At 40.1% G+C, this 26,218-nt stretch overlaps 1 protein-coding gene across 7 annotated transcripts in view; it reads left to right on the plus strand.

The window, feature by feature from the left end:
• Positions 1-26,218, plus strand: part of MTUS1 (microtubule associated scaffold protein 1) — a 126,228-nt gene that overhangs the window by 75,328 nt on the left and 24,682 nt on the right. For 6 of the 7 annotated variants that reach the window (XM_042807754.1, XM_042807753.1, XM_042807755.1 and 3 more), the window contains one exon: positions 21,125-21,342. In XM_042807754.1, the coding sequence (XP_042663688.1) occupies positions 21,125-21,342 (218 nt within the window). Of the gene's footprint in view, positions 1-16,759; positions 17,473-21,124; positions 21,343-26,218 lie in introns of those variants that run through there. The other variant, XM_032999006.1, reaches the window with a different exon arrangement.

The raw sequence follows: 26,218 nt of genomic DNA on the forward strand, positions 1-26,218 counted from the left end.
GGAAGTATAGTGCACCTGCGTTGTTAGCTGTAGATAATGAGTGTCCTCTTCAGCAAAACAAAAATACTGAAGTGCTTCAGGGAATACTTTGTTACCTGTAAAACTTATTTGTAGCAAGTAACTGCAACAAAAATGGCAACACTTCAGAACTGTGTAAACATGATAGATGAGTGAAGCATGAACCACTGTGTCAGTGATGAAATACGTCATTTGCTTTCTTCATCGAGCCATTAAGGATTTTTACCGGAGTGACTAAAGTGCTCTTATGCTTTTCATACATCGGTGGTGTGACAGAGTGAATCATCATCTCTGTATGATTCTGTACAAACTGTCTGAAAAAGATAAATTCTTTTATGAAGGATTCAAAATAATAATTTTGAATTATGTATATTTTCTCTTACATAAAGATAAAATTTTAGACAAGAGTCTAGTTTTCAAATGGAGGTCAGAGCTCTTGTGCCTTTTGTTCAGAGTTTTTCAAGGTTTGTATACTGACCTGTACTGTTGCTTTTGTGGTAAACTGTCTCAAAATGTTTTCATCCATCCCTTCTTACTGCTCTTCCTCTTTCTGTTCTTCCTCTAAGCAAACTCTACTTAATACTCTTATCTCTCTGATGACTTCTGTTGCTTACTAAACCTAGTTACACTTAATACCTTGGGAATAAGAGGTGTATCAGAGGACAAACACTAGCTGATGCCATTACAGCAATACCAATTTTAAAAATTTCCTTTTTGCCTTGCTGGCAACAAGCAAATAGCACAGACCTGTTTATTTGAGCAGACACCCTCATTTTCCAATATGATTTCTTCCCTAAATCCTGCTTCAGGTCACACTGAGAACTATCAAATTACTTCTGCTTATAGCAAAGCACTGCTCTTAAAGAAGGATTGTGAAAGCCTCAGATGTCACAAGTTGTTTAACTGTTCATGTGCATTTTTTTTTCCTCCCCCACAGAATAACTGAACTACTGATTAATATAAATGTGTAGTTTAATATAAAACTGTAGAAAGATACCCAACACACTCAATCCTGCTAAGTTTCCTAAATCTACATGTCTGCTGGAGAGATTTGGTACAGGATGAGTATGTTAAATATGTGTCATCTACCATGGAAAAATATAGTTCATAAGTAAAGCCAGCTTACCAATTCTGAGCAAAAGAAGTTGAATAGCTAGAAACCATTCGTCATGGGGGATTTTGTATTTAATCATGTTCCTGTTGAAGTCAGTGAGACTCTTTGCTCCTGCCTTCATCTATTCAAGACTGGGTACTAAATAACCTGTCTGATGAGCTTGGTTTCTGTCTTAATAGGTTATAGCTTCAGTAGACATGTAGGTGATAGCTAAGTGGAGGTTTGTATCTTCAGGTAGAAGGGCTCTGTGTTTTGGAGTTTGTAAGTGTAGTTTGTATTCTATACAAGTCTCATCCTGTTGATGCATTTACAGTAGGTATAAATTGAAGATGATGCTAGTTCTTTTCATAGGAAGCCTGGATAGCAGACATGAGCTGCTAAAAAAGAATGTACCACACACAAAAAGAAAAAAAACAACCAACCAAACAAAAAAACACCAAACCCAAAACAAACAAACAAAAAAACAACCAACCAACCAAACAAACCAAAAAAAAAAAAAAAACCAAACAAAAACACCTCCCAAACACAACCAAAAAAAACCCCACCAAAAATCCCACAAACCAACAAAACCACACCAAAGTCAAAACAAAAACTTATATGTGATGTTAACACTTAAACTGTGCATATATTTAATAAAGCAGGGTAATGAATGTAAATGAGGAGCTTTGCTCAAAAAAATCTTTGGAGAAAGAACAACTAGAGTGCTGTGAAAAGCAGATGCATGACAGCTCTTGCATTCTGTCTCCACCGTAGTCAGTGACGTTGGATTTTGTTATTCCTTCACTTAAACACATTAATTATAGCGTGAAGGATGCCTCAAGTATTTGTCAACGTGAAGTAAGTAGAATTGCTGCTTCAAGCTCAACTTCATAGCAGAATAGTTAATTGGAGAGTAAATATAAAACATCTAGCAAATTATCTCTTCTAATATTGCATATTCTAAGTGTGCATTTGTTCCTACTTCATATATCTAGTAGGTGAAAAGGGTCTCGCTGCAACTTCTGTTGCTATTACATAGGTTGATTTGAAAGTGACAGGCAGCTACAATTACACTTAACCTAAATAGCTATTAAATTACTTCAGAGATTTCCAGTGTGGTAAAACTGGACTTAAAAGCTGCCTCTATCAGTTTTGCAGCTTGTGCAATTGAATGTTACCATAACAGAAGTAGCTTGCATTACTACCTATTTAGTTCTTTTATTTTGAACTTTCTAAGGCATAAAGTAATAGCTTTTTTGAGGAAAACAATACCGTGAAATTTCAGTGCTATAGTGCAGTGTTTTGAGTATTTGTACCACTTGGCTCACTGTTCTCTGTTACTCTTCTTTCTTTGTTGGCACAGAACACTCTGATATGGGAAGGGGATGGAAGGCAAAAAACGTTTCTTGCAGTTTCATTTAAGGAAATAGTTATATGTTAAGTACTGTGGAGGCAGTACTGAATAGATTGAGACCATACTTACCACTCCTATTGCAGTCTGTGGCAAGAGATGGCAATTTCTGTTTATAGATTGGCTGTTAATTTAGTGTCATGTGATGAAGCAGTGTCTCCACTGTTTTTATTATTTAAAAAATTTTAATCCCTTAGTGGTATGATGCATAGGAGGAATCTAGGTCCAGAGTTCATAGATTTAATGCCTTTAGGAAAAGTGCTGGTGTTCTAAACAGCTCTTGACTGTTTCACCAAATACTGTACAAAAAACTGACATATTTGGAAAATTATTTGCAAGGAGACCCCATTTCTCTTGGCTTGTCTTCCCCCAGAACAAAACTGAGTGAAGGATGCATTGGTCAAGCTGGCTAGCTTGCTGACTTCATCTGTACCTCTATTTCTTCTTCTCTAGCTATATCTGCTGTCTGTGGTCCAATGGAGTAGTGTTACTGTCAGAAAGATTTCATTGAATTAAATCTTACTTTTAAGAGGAAGTTAAGCAATTATTTTTACCATTACTAGTTCTGTAGGGTTATTAATTAACGATTTAGATGACAGTTGGTGGTATCACCAGCACCTTTCTAGTCATGTGGACCAACAGTGCTCTCTTCCCCATTAACTTTTCTGCTCATGGAGTATTGTTTCTGTTCTCCATCCTACAGGGAGAAGAAAATAGCATTTGATCTTTTGAAAAATTAATGCATCAGCAGTATACCTTATATCTTTAATTTTTCTTTTTTTTAAAAAAACATCCTGCTCAATTTAGCCGTGCATATACTCAAATGTAGAAGTAACCCATCTGAAATAACCTGGTTTGTATCTGGCTGAGATGTTTCTTTACATTTGCTATTTATGAACCTTCCATTGGCATCATCTATACTGATGTCTGGTGGTTGTAGCAAGGGCACTGTTAGCCCTGGGTCCTGTGTTCAACTCCTGGCTAAGTTTAACTTTGCTCCTTCTTGTCATAGTAGTAGGCTTCTTGCTCAAGATGCTCATGTAAACAGTTTGTATGTGATGTTATGGAAATATTTCTGTTTAGGCAGGAAATAGAACAGCTGGGAACATCTGTGGCGAAATTCTTTTAATGAAAGCTCATCCTTTTCTTAAAGAGGAACAGCAATTGTTCAGTAGAAAAGTTTGGAAAGTCTTACAAATAATACTCATTAATGACTTCTTTAATACTATTTTTAGACTCTTATATATCTCAGTGGCCTTCATTTTTACCTGTGTGTGAATATTGCTAATATCAGAAGTACTTAAATTATTAATACTGTTATGTTTATACTTATTACAACAATAGGCTTTGTACTAAGCTTTTTCAGAGTTTTGAAGTAGTAAAACAAGAATATTGGAAATGCTTCTAGCAGAATGAGGAGCTTATTTACATAGCTAGATGCAAATTATTATACTGTAAATAAAACAGAAGGCTAGAAAACTTTGCTTTTCTTAGCCATAAACATGGGCCACTTACTGTATAACCAATGTGAAATAGAGACATTTCTTTCCACAAGGACTGCTGTGCAAACTGCCACCTGCTTATCAAACTGAGATATTTTGCCCTTTAAAAAAAAGAAGTCCTAATGCGAACTGAGTAATGTAATACTATTAAACCTGTGTCCCCCTGTCTTGGAAGGGGCCTCAGCTAGGAGTTAGGGACAAGGAAGAGGAGTTGCCTGTGTAACATATAGCAAAAATTTTTCTTGCTGTGTTTGGTGGCATGAGGACAGGTGTTAGTAGAGATCTTGCATAGGGGTTATCCTCACATAGGGGTTTTGGTCTTTGCAGTAAGTTACTGATATCCCCTGATGAACACTGGAGTTACCTGAGGTATCATCTCCTCAAAAAAGTTTCTGTTGTCATCTTTCCCGCCCTCCCTGCCCACCACTCAATTAAGCAAAAATGTAAGTCTGCCATCTTCATAGTTATTGGTTAGCTTAAGCAGAAGAGACTTGGAAACATTAAATGCAAGGAATTACACGATGCATGTTTTAAACTTCCTCCCCAGGAACTGCTTAGACTCCACAGCAGGCACAGCAAGCAATTGAGGGGAGCAGTGGTATCTGTCAGGCAGCCTCTGCCAAAGCGATCTTGAATTGCACAGTTTGGTTAGGGGTCACTGGGAAGAGAAGTCTCTTAACTTCCAGGGGAGGTCAGCAAGCAAGCAGAAGGACTGTGCACCTCTGAAAGGGTGGGGGTGTATTTATATCTTGTGGCTAACAAAGGCACTGGGTGCTGCCCTGTGCTGTTTTGTTCTCAGCTTGGCAAGACTTTTCCACATGGGCTCCATTGGGTTGTGCTCAGGCTGTTCCTGAAACAATGGAATGCAGTGTTCTAGGCACGTCCCTGGGGAGACATCTTTGCTCCTTAATAGCTGGAAAACTCTTTAACATAACAGGAAATACACAAATAGGCCCTTAACTATGACATAGTGGCTGCCAAGAATTGTATGATAAGTGCATATTTTGCGTCTTCTGAAAAGGGCACTTGAGATGCCATATTTTCAGTCTTGCATTTTCACTGCAGCATGGGAGATTGAGTTCACAGTTAACCAGCAGTAACTGAAATGGTTCTGTTAAGATGCTATTTTATTCCAGTGACCAGCAAATTGTGTTTCGCCACTAAGGTAGCTTTATGGTACCATTTCAGGGTTAATTTTAGACACATGTTCAGCTATTCCTTAAAACATGCTGTGCTGCTGTCTCCTATAATACATATTCCAAAAGCTATGATCTTATCTCTAATTTGGTGGCTGCATAAATTTTCCTTCATTCCACAGAGATTTTATTTCATGTTAAGTGTGTTGATATGTGTAGTCAACAGGATGAATACTACAGGTGCTTAAAATGTAAACTGGAATAGTAATATATGTAAAAGTAAAAATAGCTTTCACTGTGAGAATATTTTTTTTTTTTTTAATAATAACCAACCCAGTGGAGGTGGATACATGCAAATACCATTTCTAGTGCCTTAGAAAAACGGCACTGATCTAGAGTAATCCAATTTCTTAACCGAGCTATAGAAGAGTTGTAGAAATAGATAATCCTCTAGTTACACACAGAAGAAGTTTAATGCAACTTCCTTTACATGGTTTTCTAGACATGCCAGGGTGTAGTCCTCTGCAAATAAGCTAAAGGTATGCCTCTGCTCTGTTGTTGATCTGTACCATCATTTCCACACACTTTGCAAAGTAACTGCTTGGTTATTTTTTTTGTTATGGGAAAACACTAATTCGGGACTGAACTTGAACTCGGCAAATTAAGTCAGCATAGCTGGGGAGGAGCAGTCTGCTGAGTTACCCTTTTGGGCTATGAATAAAACCAGCCAAGATAGTGATTGAAACAAGGGCATTTGGTGATACCACAGTGAACATGTTGTTGCTTTTAATCTGTGGTCCTTTAATTGATGTCCTAGCTTGGTCTCTGAATTTGTTTATGCCCTATTTTATACTCAGAAATTCATGACTTCGCTAAAAGGTGGATCTGTATGTACCAAAAGGTGAATTTGGATGTTAGCTATTTATTTTGTAACTTGAAATTGCAATCTGTGGTCATCTATTTAGAGGAAAATGTTATAATTAGAATTTTTAGTGATCTTTTGGTAGATGAAGTATGACTGTCATGGATAACAGCACTGATTATAGTGCTTCCTACATATTATCACCTAGCTTTTTAAAGAACACCACCAGTGAATTTGAGTGTAATCTGGATTTACTTGTCTTTAAATGGATGTAGAGGTTCATAAACACAGGAAGCTGTTGCTGGATACATTCAGAAAGTTTTGGCACAAAGGCAATAATACAAAAGATAACCGAGGCTCTTCAAATTTCCACTGCTTGTCCTACTTTTCTTTCATAATATGCTTTGGGCAGCACTTCAGTGCCACACTTAAGTCCAGTGACATTTGTTACAGTCATATAACATCAGCTCATACTACTGTGATTGAATAAATAGCTTCTGAGTTCAAACTAAAAGCCATGCTGTCCTCTTCATCCAAGACAGCTGGAGATACTGGGCAAGAAATGATGTTGCATATTCATGTGCTAGTCTTGTGGTCAAAAAGTATTTTACAGGTCTCTTGTACAGTTGTTTTGAAGGGAAGGTTGTGGTTTCTTGCAAGTTATGGAGCCTTACATAGACTCTTACTCTGAAAGACTTTGAGCAGTTCAGAAAAACTAGAAAGAAGTATCAAATTCTTGAATCTAACATTAAGCTGAGCTAATAAATGTTCTGGCAGTTAATATGTGTTGGTTGAGAAGGAAGAATTGTTATGTTAGAGACCGGCACAATTGATGAAATAAAGTTCAGTGGTTCAGTTAAAGTTCCAAATCAGTGTTTTGGGTTTTGGTGTGTGTTTGTTGTTGGTGGTGGTGGTTTTGTTTTTGTTTTGTTTTCCTTTATTGCAAAAAAGTAGGCCTCCATAGGTTGTAAGCAAAAAGTGGCTTTCAAACTTAAGGGCTTAATTCTATATGCTACAAGGATCTGATCTGGATTTCATTTGAGTCCTTCCTACAATTAGCTGTTAAAATCTAGGGTCATTGGAACCAAGTTTGACAGATAGATCTGTAACAAATTTGTGATACCAAAAATGAAGTCTGTTAACTTCTCTTACTTGGATTTGTAAGTAACAGTGTCTCTCCCACTTACTTTATTTATCCCAAGCATACTTATGGTTCTTGCCAGCCCTTTGGGAAGGAAACATGTTAAAAGGCAGTTGAAAAAATAGTTAAGCTGTCTACATGTCTGGCTTCCCAGAACATAGGAGACTACTGTGCATAGGTGAGAAGAGAAAACTTCTTTGTTAGCTTGTTAGTATCTGCATGAAACAAGTGGCACATAGAGATTATAGCCAGTGATTTAATTATGTGAAGTCAGATCAGGCTTGAGTTGGAAGAAAAGGTATCATGAAAAAAAGCATGGGAGTGTTTTGAGGTGAGACTTGAAGCAGTTGAACAATCTGATGAAATGCCTTTTACATCTATATATGGTGTTTACCTTGCCCTGACAAGGAGTGATGTAGATGTCTTCTGAAGGCTTCTTCCAGCCCTATGTTTCTGATGCTGAGCATGGCAGTCAACAAGAATGGACTGAAATATTAAGGAAGGAATGAGTTCAACCACTGCAACTCAGATGGCTCCTTCCTTTCTGGCTGTGCTTCAGCCCTTTCACCCCTGATCACATGTTGAGAGCTGAGTTCTGCAGAAAGGCTGGAAAAGAAGGGTGGTCTTGATGCGTTGTTCTGCTCTCTGGTGGTGTGTGAGGGATCCTTACGTGCACGCACATGTGTATTTAGATAGCAGGCTTCTTTCTGTGGTACCACCCCCCCACATACACACTTTCCCCACTGAGTCTTTTCGCAGATGTAAAGATACCTCACATCTAAATATCTGCCAGCAAGGAAATTGGTAGCTCTCAATGTATCCAAGAAGGATGTGGATATAAGAAAAAAAGGATCAAGATTTGCACTGGGGAGGCAATTAATGGGGTCTGGCAAGTCATTGTGGGATCCCCTGTCCCAATTGACTCTGGGGCATGACTTTGTAGATGGAAGCTGCAGAATGAAGGGCAGAAATATGCCATGTCCTGTACTTGTGATGAAGCAGTAGAGGGCACCATACAACAAGGAGCAACTTCTTTTATGGGAGGTGGAAATGGAGAGAAGTCTGAGAGGAAATAGGAAATGAAAGGAGTGAGGCATGTCAGTTGTCTTCCCTGTGTTTGGCTCTTTGGGCAGCTGTGTGTTTCAAGGGTGACAAGGCACAGCTATATTTGTGAGAAGGTATGCAGAAAGAGAGGACTGCTTCAGATGTCTGCATAACCAGAGCAACACCTGAACTAGAAACTTGCTTAATCGTAAACCCCTTATGTAAATTGCTAGCTTCTGAATATAGCACTACTTCTTTCTTTCAGAAGTTGGAGAATTGAATAATTTCAGATTGCCTGTGCAGTATATGATTAACTGATTTAGCAAAATGCAAATATCTAAAGCAAGGATAATACATTGAGATTACAAACTTTAACTCGGTCCTTATTGGCCAAAGCTGCAGCACACCGTAATGCATCTTCATGCAATTGCTTTGCATCCTCTTGTCTTAGTGCTTAAAAATGGATCACACTGCAGTATTATTTTTAAGATGCATGAAGAGCTGATTCATCAGTATACATACGTGCAGTCCTTCTCATGTCAAAATGCTAATACTCTAGGTTTTGCATTGTTAGTATAAGTAAACTAGTTCTACCATCTTCCTGCCATTCCCTCCCCCCGACCCCCCCTGCTTTCTTTTTGCTCACAGTGGTATGTAGCACTGTGTGGTTAACTAGCATCGGTCAAGCTCTGTCCTACTTCAGAACAAGCTAAGAAATCAAGCATCATTATTGCTCTTGGTTATTTAGAAAAAAGCCAGAACAAACCTGATCCTCTGGTAGCCTAGGTGGTGCATGCTAAGAGTTGTCTTCTGGAAATTGTGTAGCATTTCAAATTTGTTTATTTAGTTTACAGTCAGCTCTGAATGTATGGTGGGTTTATTAATATTTTTATGTTTGTAGTTGATATGTGGTTCATATTCGTGCTTGGTATCTACTGGCTAGATGAAAACCTAATTCAATTCTAGATGTTACAGTAAAGTTGACTAAATATATTGTAAATGCAGTATTGAGACATACAGATTTTTTATATTAAATGTTCAAAACTCATCTAGTGCTTCTGTATAAGACAGGCCTGTGGTACATAAGGTAAAAGTGTGATGGTCACAATGCTGAGATTTCAGAGTACTAGTCAGATTTGCAAGTGTGCTATTCATTTAACAAGCAGACATCTGTCTGGTACATTAATTACATATTTAATGTTCAAGTCTAAGACTCCTTTAAGTCCTTTGTAAAAATTATCTTTTCTAATCTTCTAATCTGCTAGAAAGTTTGGACATTGCTATTTTGAAGTGTTTTTAAATTCTTTCCTGCCATCTTCACTGACTTCATCAGTGCAGTGTTACTGGGGGTGACCAGATGTGTGGCCATCTGACATCATCTCACCTGATACAAACTTTGTCATCATCAAGACTGGAAAAGAAACAGCTACTGGTGAAATGACAAAGAAACATGTAATACTAAGACCGCGTAGGGTACAGTTCAATAATTTTGATCACTGGACTTGCCTTCAAAACTTGCTTTTTAAAAAATGTACAGGCTGGTTGATCAGGCAATTGCAGCCATGACATGAGCTGAGGCAATACTTGGTTTTGTGTTTTTGTTTTGGAAGCCACCAGCAATCGGAAAGGTAATGCATTTTCTTGGGTGTAGTTAAGTATTTTCACAAACATCATAATGTAGCTCCTTGCAAAGCTCCTGTATAATGTTAGTGTAGGTTTTAAAACATAAATTATAATCTTGAGAAATGGAAGGCTAATGCAACATATGGGGAGTCTGTATGCTTAATCAGTATAGTAACAAATAATACCAAATTACTGCTAAATGAAAATATGTGTCATTAACATGCTTCCTAAAGAGGGGGAAACACTGTTCCGGGCAATCAGTAGTGCATCTGACAATGTCCTAAAACGGTTGTACAAGCTCAAGAGCCATGTTCTGTAGGACAGGTGACAAATTAGGGAAACAAAGGCACATCAGTGTTAATCACTTGGATAAAGGTGTGCTTTTATTTGAGAAATACTGAGGCTTTAACAGGTGGTTAATTTTGATAAGCATATGCACACAGGGAACCCAGTTCAAAGGCTGTCATGTGCGTGAGAGCCTAGTGGGATAGGAGGTGGAAAAGTGATGTACTGAGGCTTATCTAGGAGCTTTAGTGCAATGTCACACTTGCACTGTTGGTGCTTTGCTTGCCTTGGATTCACGGCTGCCTCCAGTGCCTCCTGGTTGCAGGAAGACAGCAGGGTCATGCTCATAACCCAACAGAAAAAGTCTAGACCATCACACTGCAGGGCAGAGGGCTTGCTACACACTGTGGGTTATCACTTCAGAGCCCGAAAGAGTATGAAGTAGGTGTTAGATTAACTGGCAAGGAATAGGCTCACATCTGTCTTCAAGAAAAACCCTTGTGCAGAAGTAAAGGACTGCTTGGTGTTGCTGAGCCTTTTACAGAGATCATGCAAAAGCTCGCTTAGAAAGGTGTGCAGTTGGAAAACTGGTTTTGCTTGCTATCTCTCGGTTTCTTCCCAGTCTCCTCTATTTGCAGGTTTCCTCTTGCACCCCTGTTTCTGTGTAAAGTACACTGTAACAAAACAGTGCCCTTGGTTCATGCTCTGTTTATTATCTTCCTGCTTGTTGACACAACAAAGAGCTGCATGTGATGTATTGCAGTTTCTAGGTAACAGTTTTAGGCTGCAGGACTCAGCATGGTCTGTAAACATTTGGTTTCTTACCTAATAATCAGCATTGTAACGGACAGGGAAGCGTTTGACATGCTAAATAGGTTTTGCTTCAGAAGAGACTTGCTCCTACCAGTGTGAAACCCCGTGTGGCCAGTGCTGCAAGATACATCTTCGTTAAGCATGAGATTAAATAATTACACAGGCATAGAGCTCTTTGAAGTGTGTAAATACATCTGAGATTTCCCTTTCCTTTTCTTTATCGTGTATATAAAGAGAATATCCATTTGTGTGGTGAGAAGTGAGGAGCGAAAAGGGATGGATTTAAAATGCTGTACTGAGGCTAGAAGTCAATGCTATAATACTGTAAGGCAATGGATGAGTTGGCACGAGAGGACGGACACAGACTTCAGAAACAGTACTTCAAACTGGGTACCTGGAATAATATGTGATGATTCTGCACTCCCCCTCCAGGCTGTACCCACATTTTAGGGAAAAATCTGCTGAAAAACCTTTGTACCCCTGCAAAGGAAGGCAGACAGATTTCTGCTGTGTATGTTTTAATTGTGCTGAGTCAGTGTAAGCATCCCAGTCAGGTTTTTACCTGCCTGCAGTTAAATTCTGTTCAGTTCCTGCAACCTTTTTAAAAGCCTCTTTGGTGTGGTGGTTGGTTGTTTTGTTCAGAAAAACGTGAAAAGGATTTGATGACAGCTAAAATAAGCCGATGTTCCTGGATGCAGGCTAATCCCTGACTTTGAAGAAGGGAAACTCAAGAGGTTACAGTAAGAGTAAAGGAAAGGGAGAGCTGCTGTGCTGCTTCAGGAGGCATTTAGTTGTCGTCTTGAGCTTCAGACTATGTTGATGCGGAGGGAGATGCAAGATGAGAAGTTCTATTTCTCTTCCACCAGCTGCTTTCAGACAAGACTAGCTAAATAAGTAGCTGGAAAAGTTCCTGAGCTACAGCATCTTCTTAAGCATTTCAGTTGGGCAAATTATCCAGGCACAACTCTGAAAAATGAAGTCACTATGCTGCAGACTAGAACTGGCTCATGACTGGTGTGCTTGAAGTGTGAACAGAGCAAGTCAGGGCTGTCTGTACTGGCTTACACAGACAGGCCTGAGGCAGAGCTTAGAAACAAAACACCACTTCTTCGGGAGTCTGTGTTTGTACAGTTACTACTCTGGATTATGAGGTACATGAGGGAGCTATGTGTTCGCCACTTGCCAAGCTGGATGCAGGCAAAAAATACAGTTGACCAAGCTGTGGAGTGGCTGCGGGGGTTGGAAGACTTCTATCCCAAGTCTAGCCTGTCGGGCCCTCTGCAGACACCGTTAATTTAGTTTTGTGACTGTTTTCCCTGTGTATTTGTCTGAAACTGCTTCCTGGGTTTATAGCCCAGAGCAGGAGTTTTGAAAGAATTTAGGGTGGTAATTTACAGGTAGCCAAATTTCCAGGTCCTCTCAAAGATGATGTATATACTGCTGCAGATTAAACCCAACAGCTTCCTTATTTGTATGGATGTTCTTAAGTCTCTCTCTCTGAAGTGCCATAACTCGTAATGAGGCAAACTTTCAAATCAAAGCCATGAGATCAAATGGTTGATCAGTGTTTCTGTTGCATTGCTCAAATAGCTTGTACGCATTGCAGCAGGGGAGAAGGTGGCTGGGGAGGGTGGTGGGAGAATTGTAGAGGTTCTTTTGAGGCTTCAGAACTAGCTGTGTAAAGATCAACATGCAAGGCAAAGTTATGTATTTGCTGATGGGTTGGCTCAGATGCAAGACTGTGATTTGGTAACTGCTGAAGGAAAAACCCTAGAATCAGACCCATGGGTCACACAGTACTGCATCAATGGGACTAGCTTGCTTACAGGAGGAGGAGATAAAGCATCTAGAGTAGAGGTCAGCAGTGTAGGTGTGTGTTCTTCAGGCCCCAATAAAAACAGGTAGACCTTCAAGTTTACTTTAGTTTTTATCAGTGTACTTGGAGAAATTTGATCCAGCTCACAACTCCACTGAACATAATTAGCTATAAGTGTTTCGTGACTGGTAATATCATACAGGATACATGTTTTGTAATGCTTCCCATAACTTGGTTCGGTGTGTGTTGAGATGTGTTGGCAGCATTTCCCTACCTTTATTTCAGTATTTTAGCTGTGACTTGACAGATTTCATAAAGATGAGTATATATCTAGTTTGCAAGGATATATTCTTGTCCAAGTGTTCTTTACTATTATACGTATCAAGTACTCTGTTCTGTAACCCTTTCTGGTCCTTGCTCTGTTTTTTTTTTTTTAATTTTCAGTTTATTTTTTCTCCTTAGTTCTCAGACCCTTTGCCAGCCTAATGTCAAGTCGTCCAAGGGTGGGGGCATTTTTGTTTGTGATTTGGCTTTGTTTTGTTTTGCGGTGGGTGAGTGTATTCACTTACTAATTATACTTAGGTGTAAAAGATTTTTTTAAAAAGAGAAAGGTCAATATGTAGGTGTAACTAGATGCTTCCTCCTTCATGTTTGGGAAGTGAAAATATCTGGTTGCTGTTCTAAGTCTGACCCCAGTCTTAGCTGTACAAACTGGTCAGCCTTGCAGAATGTGAAACCACCCTGAAGGTTGAAGCAATGGAATTTTTGTAAGATTCACTGTAAGCTCTGACTAAACTTTCTTGTTTAATATTTCAATTGTGCTATATTACTTAACACTGTAAAATATTACTGTGGTTTAGTGAATTTGTGTTGACCTCAGAACTATGCATGGTGCTTCTCAGATGTTTTAACTTCATGTATTTTGTTCTTCTATTAGAGCTACAGAAGTAGGGGTGTTTTGTGTTTGCTGGTAGATAATTGCATAAAAGATTTCTGTGTTTCCATAAAGCAAAAGAAGTACTTTAAAAAACAGCACCCTACCCAACCATCCCACACACACGTGTCCTACCCAAATAGACCAGATTTTATTTAAATAAGGCTTTTTTTGTTGTGCTTTAATAATTAATTTACTCTTGAGAGGAAATTCTCATCAGTGTTTGATTTCTTTTAGCCTATGAAATCAAGAAGGTTTTTTCCTAGACATGAGAAAACATTAAGATATTTGAGACTCATCAAGGGTAGAGACAGCTTGGCTGGAGCAGAAGCTGATGTACAGCAGCAGAAGCTGGTAATTCTGAGACAATGAATTCCCTGTTGGGAAGCTTGTGCATTGCTGAAAGCTACTGTTTGTGTGTTATTAGCTACCAAGTATTCCTGTTGAGAGACAGGTTATAAAATTCAAAGTACCAGCTACCTCTGTAGACTTTGTTTGCTTTGCAGTATCTACCTACAAATTTCATTTCAGGTAAGTTTTTGAAGAGTGTCTTCCAGAGTGGAAGAAAGTAAATGAAACCTGCCTAGAAGCTACATGAAGAGCATGATCTGTACAAATCATGAGGATCCTTAGTGATCAGACCTCTTAGTTTGAGTGAGCAACGTACCAAACACAGTGATTACATTCTGGATGGAATGTATGTTTTCATATAGGGCAAGAGACCAGTTTCCAAGGAGAGCTTTTCTTCACAGTATATTACATTATAGCAGAGAGAAGTTGTCATTTGGGGGGGGTGTGCACACACACAGAAAGGAGACTACAGCCTTTGGAGCTAGTGTCATTGGACAGGAATGACAATTGGAGAACCCAGATTAGTCACCCAAGCTTTGTCAGGTGGGCTTTCGATGTAACTAATAGAGAAGGGCTCCCCCCCAAGCCCTTCGTGATGTCCCAGTTAGGATTTTGCTCTGAGTCAGTGTCTGGAGGGGCCTATTCCTCTGCAGAGGGACCAAGGGGGTATCAGTTGGATACTCCCTTTTACCGCATACCCATTTGTTTTTTTTAACCCAGCTGAAATCACTGCATGCCCTCTTCATGGAATTATACCTTTAAAATCCCCAGAATAATGCAGATGGCACTTCGATCTGTTCTTAGCCAACACAGATTCTGGGTTTATACTACCAAAAGCTGTCAGAAGCGTTAGATCTTGGATGGTTACATCTATAAGGCTGGTGAATACCCTCCCTCTTACAGAGACACACCCCTGTTCTCCACCTGTATCGAAATCAGTTCAGCTGGATTCTCATTTGCTTCCAGTGTCTGACAAAGTTTCTGCAAGTACTTCATTTCTGTTCATGAGATTTTTAGGAACCACTAATGTATGGTGAAGGTTGGAATGAAGAGTTTTACTGCTGAGCTGAATTACTGCAGGTGTTGGTCAAGGGATGCAAAAGTATTGCTAGTGCTCATACCTTACTCCCTTCACTTAACTAAGACTTTTGTCAAAGATGTTCACTTTGTGCTTCTCAGTCTTTTTTTGTATACCGGCCTTCAGTGGTGACTGTATCTGAACAGTAATGCCTAGGAGCTCTCAGGATAGCTGTCCAGCTAGAAATGGGGCAAGGGGCTGAGGGGGGGGGGGGGAGAAACTATGCCTGTGGCCTGTATCTGTACCAGAGAAATCCCATCAGAAAGCCCATGTCCAGCCTTGTGGCTGGTGATAGACTCAGAAAAAAGCTCCACCATCGGCCCTGTGTCTGCCGGGGCCTGTGGTAACTGCTGTGATAGCAGGACATTTGGAAGATACCTGCAAGCTGTGAGGTGCTCTGTGTGGAGGAGGTATCTCTGACACCTTCCTGGTCCCATAAGTATGCTTGGACTAGTGTAGGAGGCAAACTGGAAAGTGAACAGTAAATTTTCATTGCAAGCAGGGTTCCTCAGACTGGCTCTTTGGCCAGCAGCACTGTGGTGAGTTGGAAACCCTGCATCTGTATGTGCACAGACTATCTGCGTGCTTCATAACACTTCCTAGCCCAAAATGGTGCTGATGGGGATTACTGTGGTTTAGGATGGAACAGCATAGGTCCTGTGCTCTGGGGTGTCTGTGGGATCATCACTATCTCCACAAGCATCCTGGAGCCATGACAGGGCCAAAGGTGTGGTGTAAAAGCTTTCCTGAACTCCAACTTGTGTGCTGCTCCGAGTCCTGTTCTGAATGCTGGGTGTTGCGCTGAATACCAGCTAACCTCTTTGAAGGCAGAGACTGACGCCTCCTGTAAACCAAGATCTGTGTTGTATTGGTCATTTTTTCCAAACTGAATCCAGTGACTGGGTAATTAAATTGCCGTGTAACAAAACAGCTAACATCCTGATGTCATTAATCTACCTGTTTTTACATGGAGCCTAGACCTATTATGAGTTTTGTACTTAAAAGTAAGAAGGCTTAGCTTTTACAGAGAAAAGTTAACACTCAGACCTGGTAGCTAAAAGGCTTAGTCTTCTTAGTCTGCCAAAAATACTTTATTAGTCAGTTTTCCTGTATTGCTCTGGTAACTGTTTATTGTTTGTGGACTAGAGGGCTTCCTCAGGATCTGGGTTCTTCCAAAGACTGCTAAAAGAGCATTGCTGGCTGTGGGAATGAGGGGGGCATTCAGTGGGATTGGGGCAATGTCCAGCATGCTCATAGCTGTACTTCTGAACCCTCACTGCACGCATTAGCAGAAGGACAGGTGTATAATCACCTTGTTGAATATACAGTTGAAATAACTAAGCGCTGTTGAACTGTTCAGCTTTCAGCTCCTGCAGGCAATTTGGGCTCTTTTTGAGCCTTTGTGTTGGAAAGGAAGAGCTACTGTGTTCTTGCCGAGTGTTTGGCTGTGTTGCAAGAAACCTGGTTACTGATGCCCAGGCATACTTTGATTGATGCACAGATCAAATGACTGTTGGGAGTGGCTTTTGGGGTGACGTCCCACATACAGTGATGTCAGCAAAAGATTTTAAAAAATTCAGGTGTGGCATAATCTGCCAATTAAACTGATTAGTGCTCTGGCTGAGTACTGAGAAGGAGCTCCGGCTCTAGAGCACTGCTTACTGAAGTATTTTATTTAGTGCCTTTGTTTCACCTTGTACTAGACTTCTACCGAGCACCTTCACTGCAGCACACTGTATACTGAGGTAGGATACCATAACAAGGGCTATGTGCTAGCTCTCTTGGTATCCAGGGAACTCTGCGACCAGATCACAAATGTCCCTGACTGCTTGGAAACTGTGACGCTGGAAGAGGTCCTGCAAAGCCCGTGGGATCAGGATGGAGTGCCTCGCTGCTCTGTTGGCAGAAGTGAAAGCTAGCCAGGAGGCGATGCAGGCTGGACAGAAGGAACTAAAGCATCACGTGGAAGCATCTCAGAAGGAAATCAGAACAGTGTTAGCACTGCAGAGAAGCCAACAACAGGTGAAAGAAGATCTCAAAGCGGAGGTGAAGTCCAGTCACTTGGATATAAGAACCGTGCTTGAGGAAATCCAGCGAGTAAGAGAAGAAATGGAAGCTCGTTTAAATACTCAGGCTGATCTGGTCTTACTAATCAAAGAAGTGAGCACCAATTTAACATGCGTAGACAAGGCTTTCCAGAGAATGGAGGAAAGGCAGAAAGTTTTTACCAGCCTGCATCTTCCTACAAGAGAAAATGTTGAGCAAGGATTTCTCTTCGAAAAATGCATACACAAGGCACGCAGTTTTGAAAAACCTGTGGAAGCTAACAGTTTGGATGAGGAATGCGAAAAGAAGGTGCTTGGGGGTAAGACAATGGTGACTGCAAAAGTGAGGATGTTCCTATTTGTGCTTGGCAAGTAGTTTGTTTGGGCTCTTTGGAATGCTTTCAAGAAATGTAGTTCTTTTTGGAAATTGAATTTCTTGTTTAAAATAATTTCTAGCTAGCATAGACATTACTACACAGATCTTCCTAGTACATGATAAGGAAAGGAAGTCTTTGATTTGGCTCTCCAAACCAAAAAGCGGGTGATAGATGTTTCATCTGATAATCCGGCAGCAGTGCATATGACAGAGGAACTCGGGAAACCCGCGGTACTAGGCAAGCTCTGAGATAGCCAGCCAGTCAATACAATCTCAGGTACTGGGCAGTACCCCAGCACTTGATCATAACTTTATGGAACACAGCCTCATGTACACACAGTTGTGTATTACTTGCTTCTGAACGTCTATTAACTAGAGAAGCTATGTATGGGAAACAGTTTGCTTTATGAAAAAGCTTGGGGTGGGTCTGATATTCTCCCCAAAGGACTGGAGCCCACAGCTGACATTCCTGTAGTGACCGCAGAGGGAATGGGAGGATTTCTGGACCTTCTCCGAGGTCATGGGGTATTCTTTTTGCCAGTGATACATCGAATCTTCTGTGAATGATTCCATATCACAAGGCTCAACCTTTGCAAAATCACTGCTATTTTTTTTTTCCTTACTGGTATAGAGAAGGGTAGGACCTTAGGTAGTGATTTTTTCCAATTACTGTGCTACATGTGGTACTGATTTCTAATCTTCTGCAATCAAGCATTTTAACTGGATTGGGTACAGTGTTTTAGAGCCTTTTGGAGAGGAGTCCAGAACCTAACGTAAGACTAGAAATTGTTCTGCTTTACAGGTCTGACTGTGTAAAGATGGCAAATAAAAAGGCTGAAGTGAGGAGGACTTGGACTGGTAACCAATACTGACTTTAAATAAGAGTCCATCACTGATGTGTTGTATTGATAATTAGGCTCACGATGCTTTTGTTTTAATGAAAGCATGGCTTCTGTTTTGACATCACAGCATGCCTTCTATACAAATCTGGAAACAATCTGTCATTGCCCAGAGGTACAGAGGCCATAAATAAGCATTGAAGTGTTGCTGGCGTTAATCTGTAGGGACAGTTCATGCTACAGAGAGCTCATGCTAGCAGAGAATGCTTTTCAACATTTGAAGTGGCTGTGTATAGCACATGCCTATGATAAAATTGCCAACAGGAATGTCACTGAATTTCTCTAGTGCATGCGTTTTGTTCGGCTTTTTTTAGTATGGTATCCAGGGTTGGCTTGGTTGGATGTTTGAATGAGCTTCTAGGAAAAGATTTGGTAGTCTGGGTGCCACAATAAAAGCAATGGTGTGAAACTGGCACCCTGATAAAGGCTGGTTGAACTCTGGGAACATTGGATATCTGGAGTCTTGTGTCATTTGTGGTTAACTGTTGTATCACTATATTTAAATGAAATAACTTTGTGAGGTTCATGATGTAATTTTTTCCCAGAATCAAAATTGTCTGCAAATATTTTTTCCGGTTTAATGCTGCTCTGTCAGGGTCCTACAAATGGATGCAAGTGTCACTTCATATAGTTAATTAGATGATGGTGATAGCATCTGTATCAGTGAATTTACCCAGTACCCTTAAATCAAGAAGAGTGCTCTAGTTCTCTGTTTATTGTAAGTGGAGTATTTGGGAAGGGAGGTAGAATATATGAGGGAGCAGGAATACTTGAGCCAGTAGGACAGGGAAGGACTGCCTGTGCATGTTTAGTCTCTAGTCCCTGCTCTTTTTTTTTTTTTCTCCTTGATTATTGTCTTGTGATTTTTTTTTTTTTTTTTGAAGGAGCTTCAGAAGGTAACCAGGATTTTCCTAAACACAGTATTCCCCATAAAATTTACAGAAATCTGAAATGGTTGCTCTCGAATGTGAACTGTCATTCACTTAGAGGTCTACTCAAAGAACATCATTATGTCTTCACTGCGAGAAAAGATGTGGTCACATTAGTTAAAATGGTGGTAAAAATAAGCTGACTGGAACTGGCAGCCAAGGTTGATCCTTCTTTTCCCTACAGAAGTGTTTTTTGATTTGGGTTATCATGTTGATATACCTTTTGATAGCCCCCCTATTAGACTGCAAGGCAGTATGTTTCTAATTGAAAATACACCCTTTAACAGTCAGCATCTATGAGCAGAAGGGTAGTGAATTTTCCAAAAATACAAGAGCATCTGAACATGATAAAGCAATATGCTGACGATTTTCTAACTGTGAGGGATGACAGAAAATCTTGCCTAGAGAGGGTTTATTTGGAAAACTAATAGGCTCAGGAGGCACTTTATACCAGCTCAGTAAGAGAGGCACAGATCACATCAGTGTTTGTTTTGAAGAGGAAACTTGGTTTCACATGCTTTGAAAACAAGTGAAGGCTGTACAAGACTGTTGTATTAATACAGTAGTTGGTGTGTCAGTCTGATCTAACATTAACTGATAATCAAAGCTTTTGTTATTAACACTGTCTCCAGTTGTGTGATTTGAACCTTACGCCACTGGCACTATTCCAGAATCACTTGATGACCTTCAAGCAAGGGTTTCATGAGCAACTGCTTCTAGTTGGTTAGTTTGTCCCCCATTTTTTCCACATGTTCCTATTTTTCTTTTCTCCAAATCTCGCCTCTCAGGTTTTTTCACTTTATCTTGAAGAAATCTTGTTAAGTTGAAACTGCACAAAGTAATCTACTCAGATGTCTTCATGAAATTGCCAAGGGATATTTATGTATTGCAACAGCCTTGTATTGCAAAAGTGTTTGCTCGTTCCCACTGCGATCAAACGGGGAAGACTGGCCCTCTCTGCACAGCAGTACTGTACTCCCAGTCTGAAGGCAGCAAAGAAACCTGTAGCCTCCGTGGTGTTTACAAGTCCTGTGCTGGGTTATGTAATGTGATTTCCTCTGACACGAGATGATTGTGTGCAGTGGAGGGACTGAGGTTGCAACATAACTAGAAATATTAAATCTACAATGTAATTCTTGGACTGTGAATAGTGGCAGGGCAAACCTGAAATATATTATGTTTTGGATCATTTTTTAAAAGTCTCATCCTTGTGACTGAAAGTGCTGACACTAAGAAATGCTGCAGGACCTCTAGTTCATAAAGCTCAAACCTGAGCTTCAGAGAGGGGAGTTCTTGCAATGAAAATTTTGAAAGAAAGAAAAAGGTCAGGTAGACATAGGGAAAATGGGTTTGTATTCAACAATAATTTAGAGTGCAGGAAATATGAAATCCATGTTGCGAACAGAAGTGGTCAACTCTTACATTAGAAATAAGGTACTGGATAGGTAGGATGACTAAGATCTTGCATTTTATGAAAATATTTATTGCAAGCACAGTGTGAAGAGTATGTTGAAAAGCAAGACAGAGAATACAGAATACATGAAGGTGAGAATGAAGCACAAAACCTTGTATACCTATGGTGCTAGAAATTAACCTGGTAGTTGACAGCGTCTGCTCTGCAGTGCTACTGAAATCACCCTTTCTCCTAGTTAGTATTTCAGGAAGTGTTTACAAGAGTTTGTAACTACTTTGTTTTGCACTGTCTTTTTAAGGTTTGGTGAGACTTCAACATAAAGTGCATATTAATTAGTTATTGTTGTCGTTTCAGTTGACAAGGGCAAGCAGTGGAGTCCCAGGAGCTCCTGCATACAGACTCAAGCCTCCACAGATGTGCATTCGCCTGGCACAAAAACAGCCGAGTTGACACAGTACAAAACAAAATGCGAGACCCAAAGTGGAATCATCCTGCAGCTGAAAAAATTCCTGACAAGCAGTAACCAGAAGTTTGAAGCGTTAACTGTTGTGATCCAGCACCTGCAGTCTGAGGTAAAAACTAATCAATTTAGGATTTAATTTTTTGAACTCTTTTTAACAAAGGTTTCTTAAAATATTAATATAGTGGTACATAACATCTGTGTTTCCATTCCAATGATTTCTGTTTTCCTGTGGAAGTAGCAGTAAACCTGCTCCTGGCATCAGTCAGATAAAAAAACCTGAAAACTCTGACACTGGGTTTTATGGTGTCTTTGCAGCTTCATATCCTTTTTATAAGGGAAGCTTTGAAATGTTTGTAGTCTGTGCGTCCTCCTGGGTTGAGTACCTTTCCAAGTGTATACTTCAAGTTCTGCCTTTGTAGGAAAGACTAGTTTCAACAGATAATCTGCATGACCTTGCTTTGTTATCTGACATTGGATAGAAGGGTATATAAGGTGTAGATATGTTTTTGAGCTCTTTAGAAAAAAGTGTGAGTTATAATGGTTGTATTTATTGAATCCTGCATCACTGGTGGCATTTTTAAATTAGCAACATTTAATTAAAAAAAAAAAAGAAGTACCTGGAGTTTAGAGTAGAATGCATATCATGTGGTTTACTGTTTATTTGTTCTAGTCTGTTTGACATATATAATGAACTAATCAGTTTGATATTACCCTAGAAACTTTTGCCCTGCTTTGAAAACTTTTGAGAGAAGAAAAAACTGAAGTTAAGGAAATCAGTTACGGATTTACGCAGCAACAGTTGATGCAGGCTTTAATATCAGTTTCTTTTGTACTTATAACTAAAGTTCCAAGATTGGTATCAGTTTTATTTCAGCTGTTCTGGAACGTGGTAATTTTATAGTCTAATATACAAAGAAGTACTGAGTTGTACTATGCTGCCAGAAACATAACGTTCTCTTCTTGTGGGATATTATCTGCTTGCTCTCATTTAATCCAAAAACACTGCATTTAGGTCCAAGTCTGATTCAACTCAGTAAGAGCTGTGGCTTTTAGCCATTTTTGTGGGTTTGGTTTGGTTGGGGTTTTTAAACTCTTGATTGGAACACCTTTGTCTGCTGAGGAACTAGTTTAAGATCTTCAAAGCAATTTGATACAGGATTTTTGTATGCCTGTTATCTAATAGGAAATTGTGAAATTTGAAATTTATTTGTGAAATTCTCACTGCTAAACTTCTGTGCAGTCTTCTAATTACTGTATAAGGACCTTGATTTTCGATAACTTATATTTAAATGTCTTGGCCTAGATTATTCTCGCAAATATTTTATATTGCAACTTCTTAAAATTCAGGAATACTGTATCACCATCATATTTAATAAGAAGCCTGTCATACATATTTGCTTCTTCCAGGCTATTTTACAGGTTACTTAGTCTAAGCAGGATTTTTTTTTTTCTTTTAAGATACTGGAATGGTTATTTTTAAAAACAAACAAAAACCTAAAACAAAACAAAAACAAACATGTTGTTGAAGATGGAGGGAAGAGAGAACTCCATGGAGGAAACTAGTAATTTTGCTCCTTCTGCCTCTTCATTATTCTTTTGCAGATGGAAAGAAATAAGAAACTTTATTTCTATCAAACTGTATAAAATTATTAATTTTGGAGACTTAAGGCTAAGCACATGAAACTGGGCTAAATATGACATACTGATGTACTTTCATACCAGTTATTGGTATTGAGTTGGTTCTCTCCTTTCCCAGGATAAGACAGTGCTTGCTAAAGAGTCACTGTTTTACTCTCTTGTACTTACCATAGGGGTGATAAGGACTCTTCTGCCATGGCAGTGTAAGGAATATTCAGGATCTGGTAGTTAGCTGGGGGAAATATCCTTCAGAGTTCTGTGTTTTAGGGAACACTGTGAAGGGTCATCTTGATTTTGTGGTTTGTTTTGGTTTTGATTGTTGTTTTGTTTTGTTTTGTTTTTCCCCTTTCTGGTGAGGTGTGTGTCTGGTATGGCTAACATAATTTCAACTGGCTATACATTTATTTTTCTAAATTATCTCTTGGGGGACCCCTCTGATGTAGGTTTCAAACTCTTTGTGTAAACTCAGGGTGAAACTTGAAGTTAGCTTTTAGCTTGCAAGGCAGGGGCTCATATCTTAACTACTGCTGAGCCAACTGAAAGTAGCTTCAACTTTTCAGGTTTAAAAAAAATAAATCATGCTTAGCTGATTATATGACAAGCAAAGCTGTGCTTCCATTCCTCACAGTAGAGCAAGTGTGAAGTGACACGATGTAGTGTAAGCTGAAGAAACAACTTGCTATAACCAGAGGAAGGTCCTACTCTGGGTTCCTGGTGCTGGTCTGTCCCAGCAGAGGCTCATTCCCCTTGCAACTACCAAAAAGCCAACCCAGCCAAAGAGAGAGCATTTCTTTGCCACATCAGTGACATGGACTGTCCTAATATGTGGCCAGAGCCAGTGCGAGGGTGAGACAGGGTCGAGGACAGGCTGCCTGGCCAAATGGAGAAGAGAGATTGAGCTGTTAGGTCACTTTGAGGCTGTGCAGCCCAGCCCCAGCCTCTCCCACTGTCCCTGCAAAGCTGAAGTTACTGGGATGTGATTCAGCTGTTGGGTTGGTTGGGGTTTGCTTTCCTTACCCCACCCCACCCACCCCCCCCCGCAAGGTCCCAGTGCGTTTCTGCACAGAATTTTCAAGTTGCTTCTCATGAGCTCGCTTGAAATGGGATAGCTGCGAACAAAATCAGGACTTGCTGGCAATGACTTCTGTTGAAAATGCAGCCAGCCCATCTGGAGGGAAGTTGCTGAGGCTGCTGTTGAAGGGTTAAACGAGATTGAGCAATGCTGCTGTGCTGTTTCTAGCCCAGCAGGAATCTCTCACAAAACTCTGTTTTAGCTCAAACCTGTTTGTTGCAAGCATTATCTTGGAACTGTCGATATTAACAGCTGGCTCTGATAATACCTTTACATTTGAGCTGTCAGAGTTTGTCAAGGGAATTTCTATGCTTAACTACCTTTACCATGACTCTTCTGAATTTAAAAATCTTAAAAACCCAATTTCTATATCACAGGAGCTACTGTTGCACTGGGTTAATACCAGATGGAAACTGTCTTGGCATCCAGAATACTTGATGGCAATGAACATTGTGGCCGGCAAGAACGCCACGCTATATTGAATTTTTCCATTATTAGAACTGCATGTGTGCTAGCAGTGTTAGAGACACATGTCAAACTGTGGGCTAATCACAAAAGCAAACTTAGTCTTTCTAGACTGCTACACTCCCTCTGATCCCCTGGTAACTCCTGTGGCTTCATAACTGTTTTCCTGTTTTTTGAGTTCAAACGAGAAAGGAAAAGTGGCAATACAGAGGAAATGGTGAAATCAGCCACTTACAATAAGTGCACGAAGTGCTAAGGAAAGCCATCTTTTGTTTACCTTTAACTGCATTAGGCTCTAATTTGCACTGCTGCTTTTGGGTTGATCTTTTAACTTCCCCTGGTATTAATTTTGCATATTAATATTGAATTTTTCTTGTCCCTTCGGTAACAGATGTGTTCACAGAGGCTTTAAATAAATGGTTTAGCACATCTGCGGTCGGTCAGGCTGTGGCTGCCACTCCTGCAGCTCTGCCCTCTCTTCCCTTGCCCTCGTGGCTGCACGGACTGCTGCTTGCCTGGCCTTGAGGAGCCAGTTCAGGCACTCAGGGAGAAAAAAAAATTATTATAGGTCTAGTTTTATAGGTCTGTCCATACCCAAAATGTTACGGGTATGCCCCCACGCAGTGGTTCACTGCAGGAAGGAGTGGGAGTGAAGAAACCCCAGGGGTGGGGTGGGAAGGTGTGCCTGGAAGGTCCACAGCTGTGGGTGGGGGCCAGATGCTCCCTTGGGAAGGAAAATCCCGGACTCTTGATTATTTTTGTGATGTCCTGCCAAGGTACCTCGCCAGCTGATGAGGCCGAGGCTGTGGCAACTCCTGCACAAGCCTCTGCTTCTCAGCTCCCCAGGGGTGCTCAGCCCCTTCCTCTGCCGCGGGGCTGCTCCCCACAAGGCCTCAAGGTCCTTGGGGGGCAAACCCCCAGCTGGGGAGTTCCAACCTCTAACTCACTGCCATGTATAAACTCTTACATGTTCAGGGGTGGAGGGTGATTGTTTTAGCAGCACAGTACTAGCTTGGGTTTAAATATGGTTTTTGTAGCTTCTAAAGCTGCTTAAGGGAGGTTTAGCTTTCGAGTGGAAAGCTAACTCTATTGTTAGAGTGACTTGAAGGGCTTTGTGACTGTTCAAAGTGTGAATTGACAGCTTTTCACTTTGTATCCTCTCATTTTAATGCATAAATTGCCACATTCAGAACTACTCAGACTGTTTAAAATAAACTTTAGATGGTAAAATGTTTATAATAAACGCCCATTTCTAGTTTTCAGCTTTAATAAATGAATCTGTTTCAAGAGCTCGCAGCAGATTCTGCTGTAGAAATGAGCTACAAATTTGTGTCTGTTCTACAGGGATGAATAGAAACTAAATTTCACTGTTGTGTTTCTCCTGGTATGGTTATGGGAAGACTGGTATTTACAGTTCAAACTTTACTTGGAAATGACTGTGGTGACATCTTCAAGAAGTTTCCTTCATAAAGGGAAATGCTATTTGAGAGGCTATGGAGCCTTGGCAATAATATGTGGATACCACTAATTGTGGATGTGACACAGGAAGCAACGTAAGTCATATGCTAGAAATTGTGTGGCTGAAACAGGCTTCAGTATTTATAGGTGGAAATAGAAATCAACTATTGGTATATGAGTTACTGTAACTGGCATTTCCTGACATGTGGATGACTAAGGGTCGAGATACTAGTTTTTTGGGGAACTTCTTAGCACTACGGAGAGGGTTTTTTTTTCCATTTTGGAATACAGACACACATGTATCAGAAATATTTGGCCTTTGTGGAAGTTCAACAGAAGATTTTATTAGTTA

This window comes from Tyto alba, unplaced genomic scaffold, assembly GCF_018691265.1.
Source record: "Tyto alba isolate M040663 unplaced genomic scaffold, T.alba_DEE_v4.0 Super-Scaffold_6, whole genome shotgun sequence".
NCBI classification, from domain to species: domain Eukaryota; kingdom Metazoa; phylum Chordata; class Aves; order Strigiformes; family Tytonidae; genus Tyto; species Tyto alba.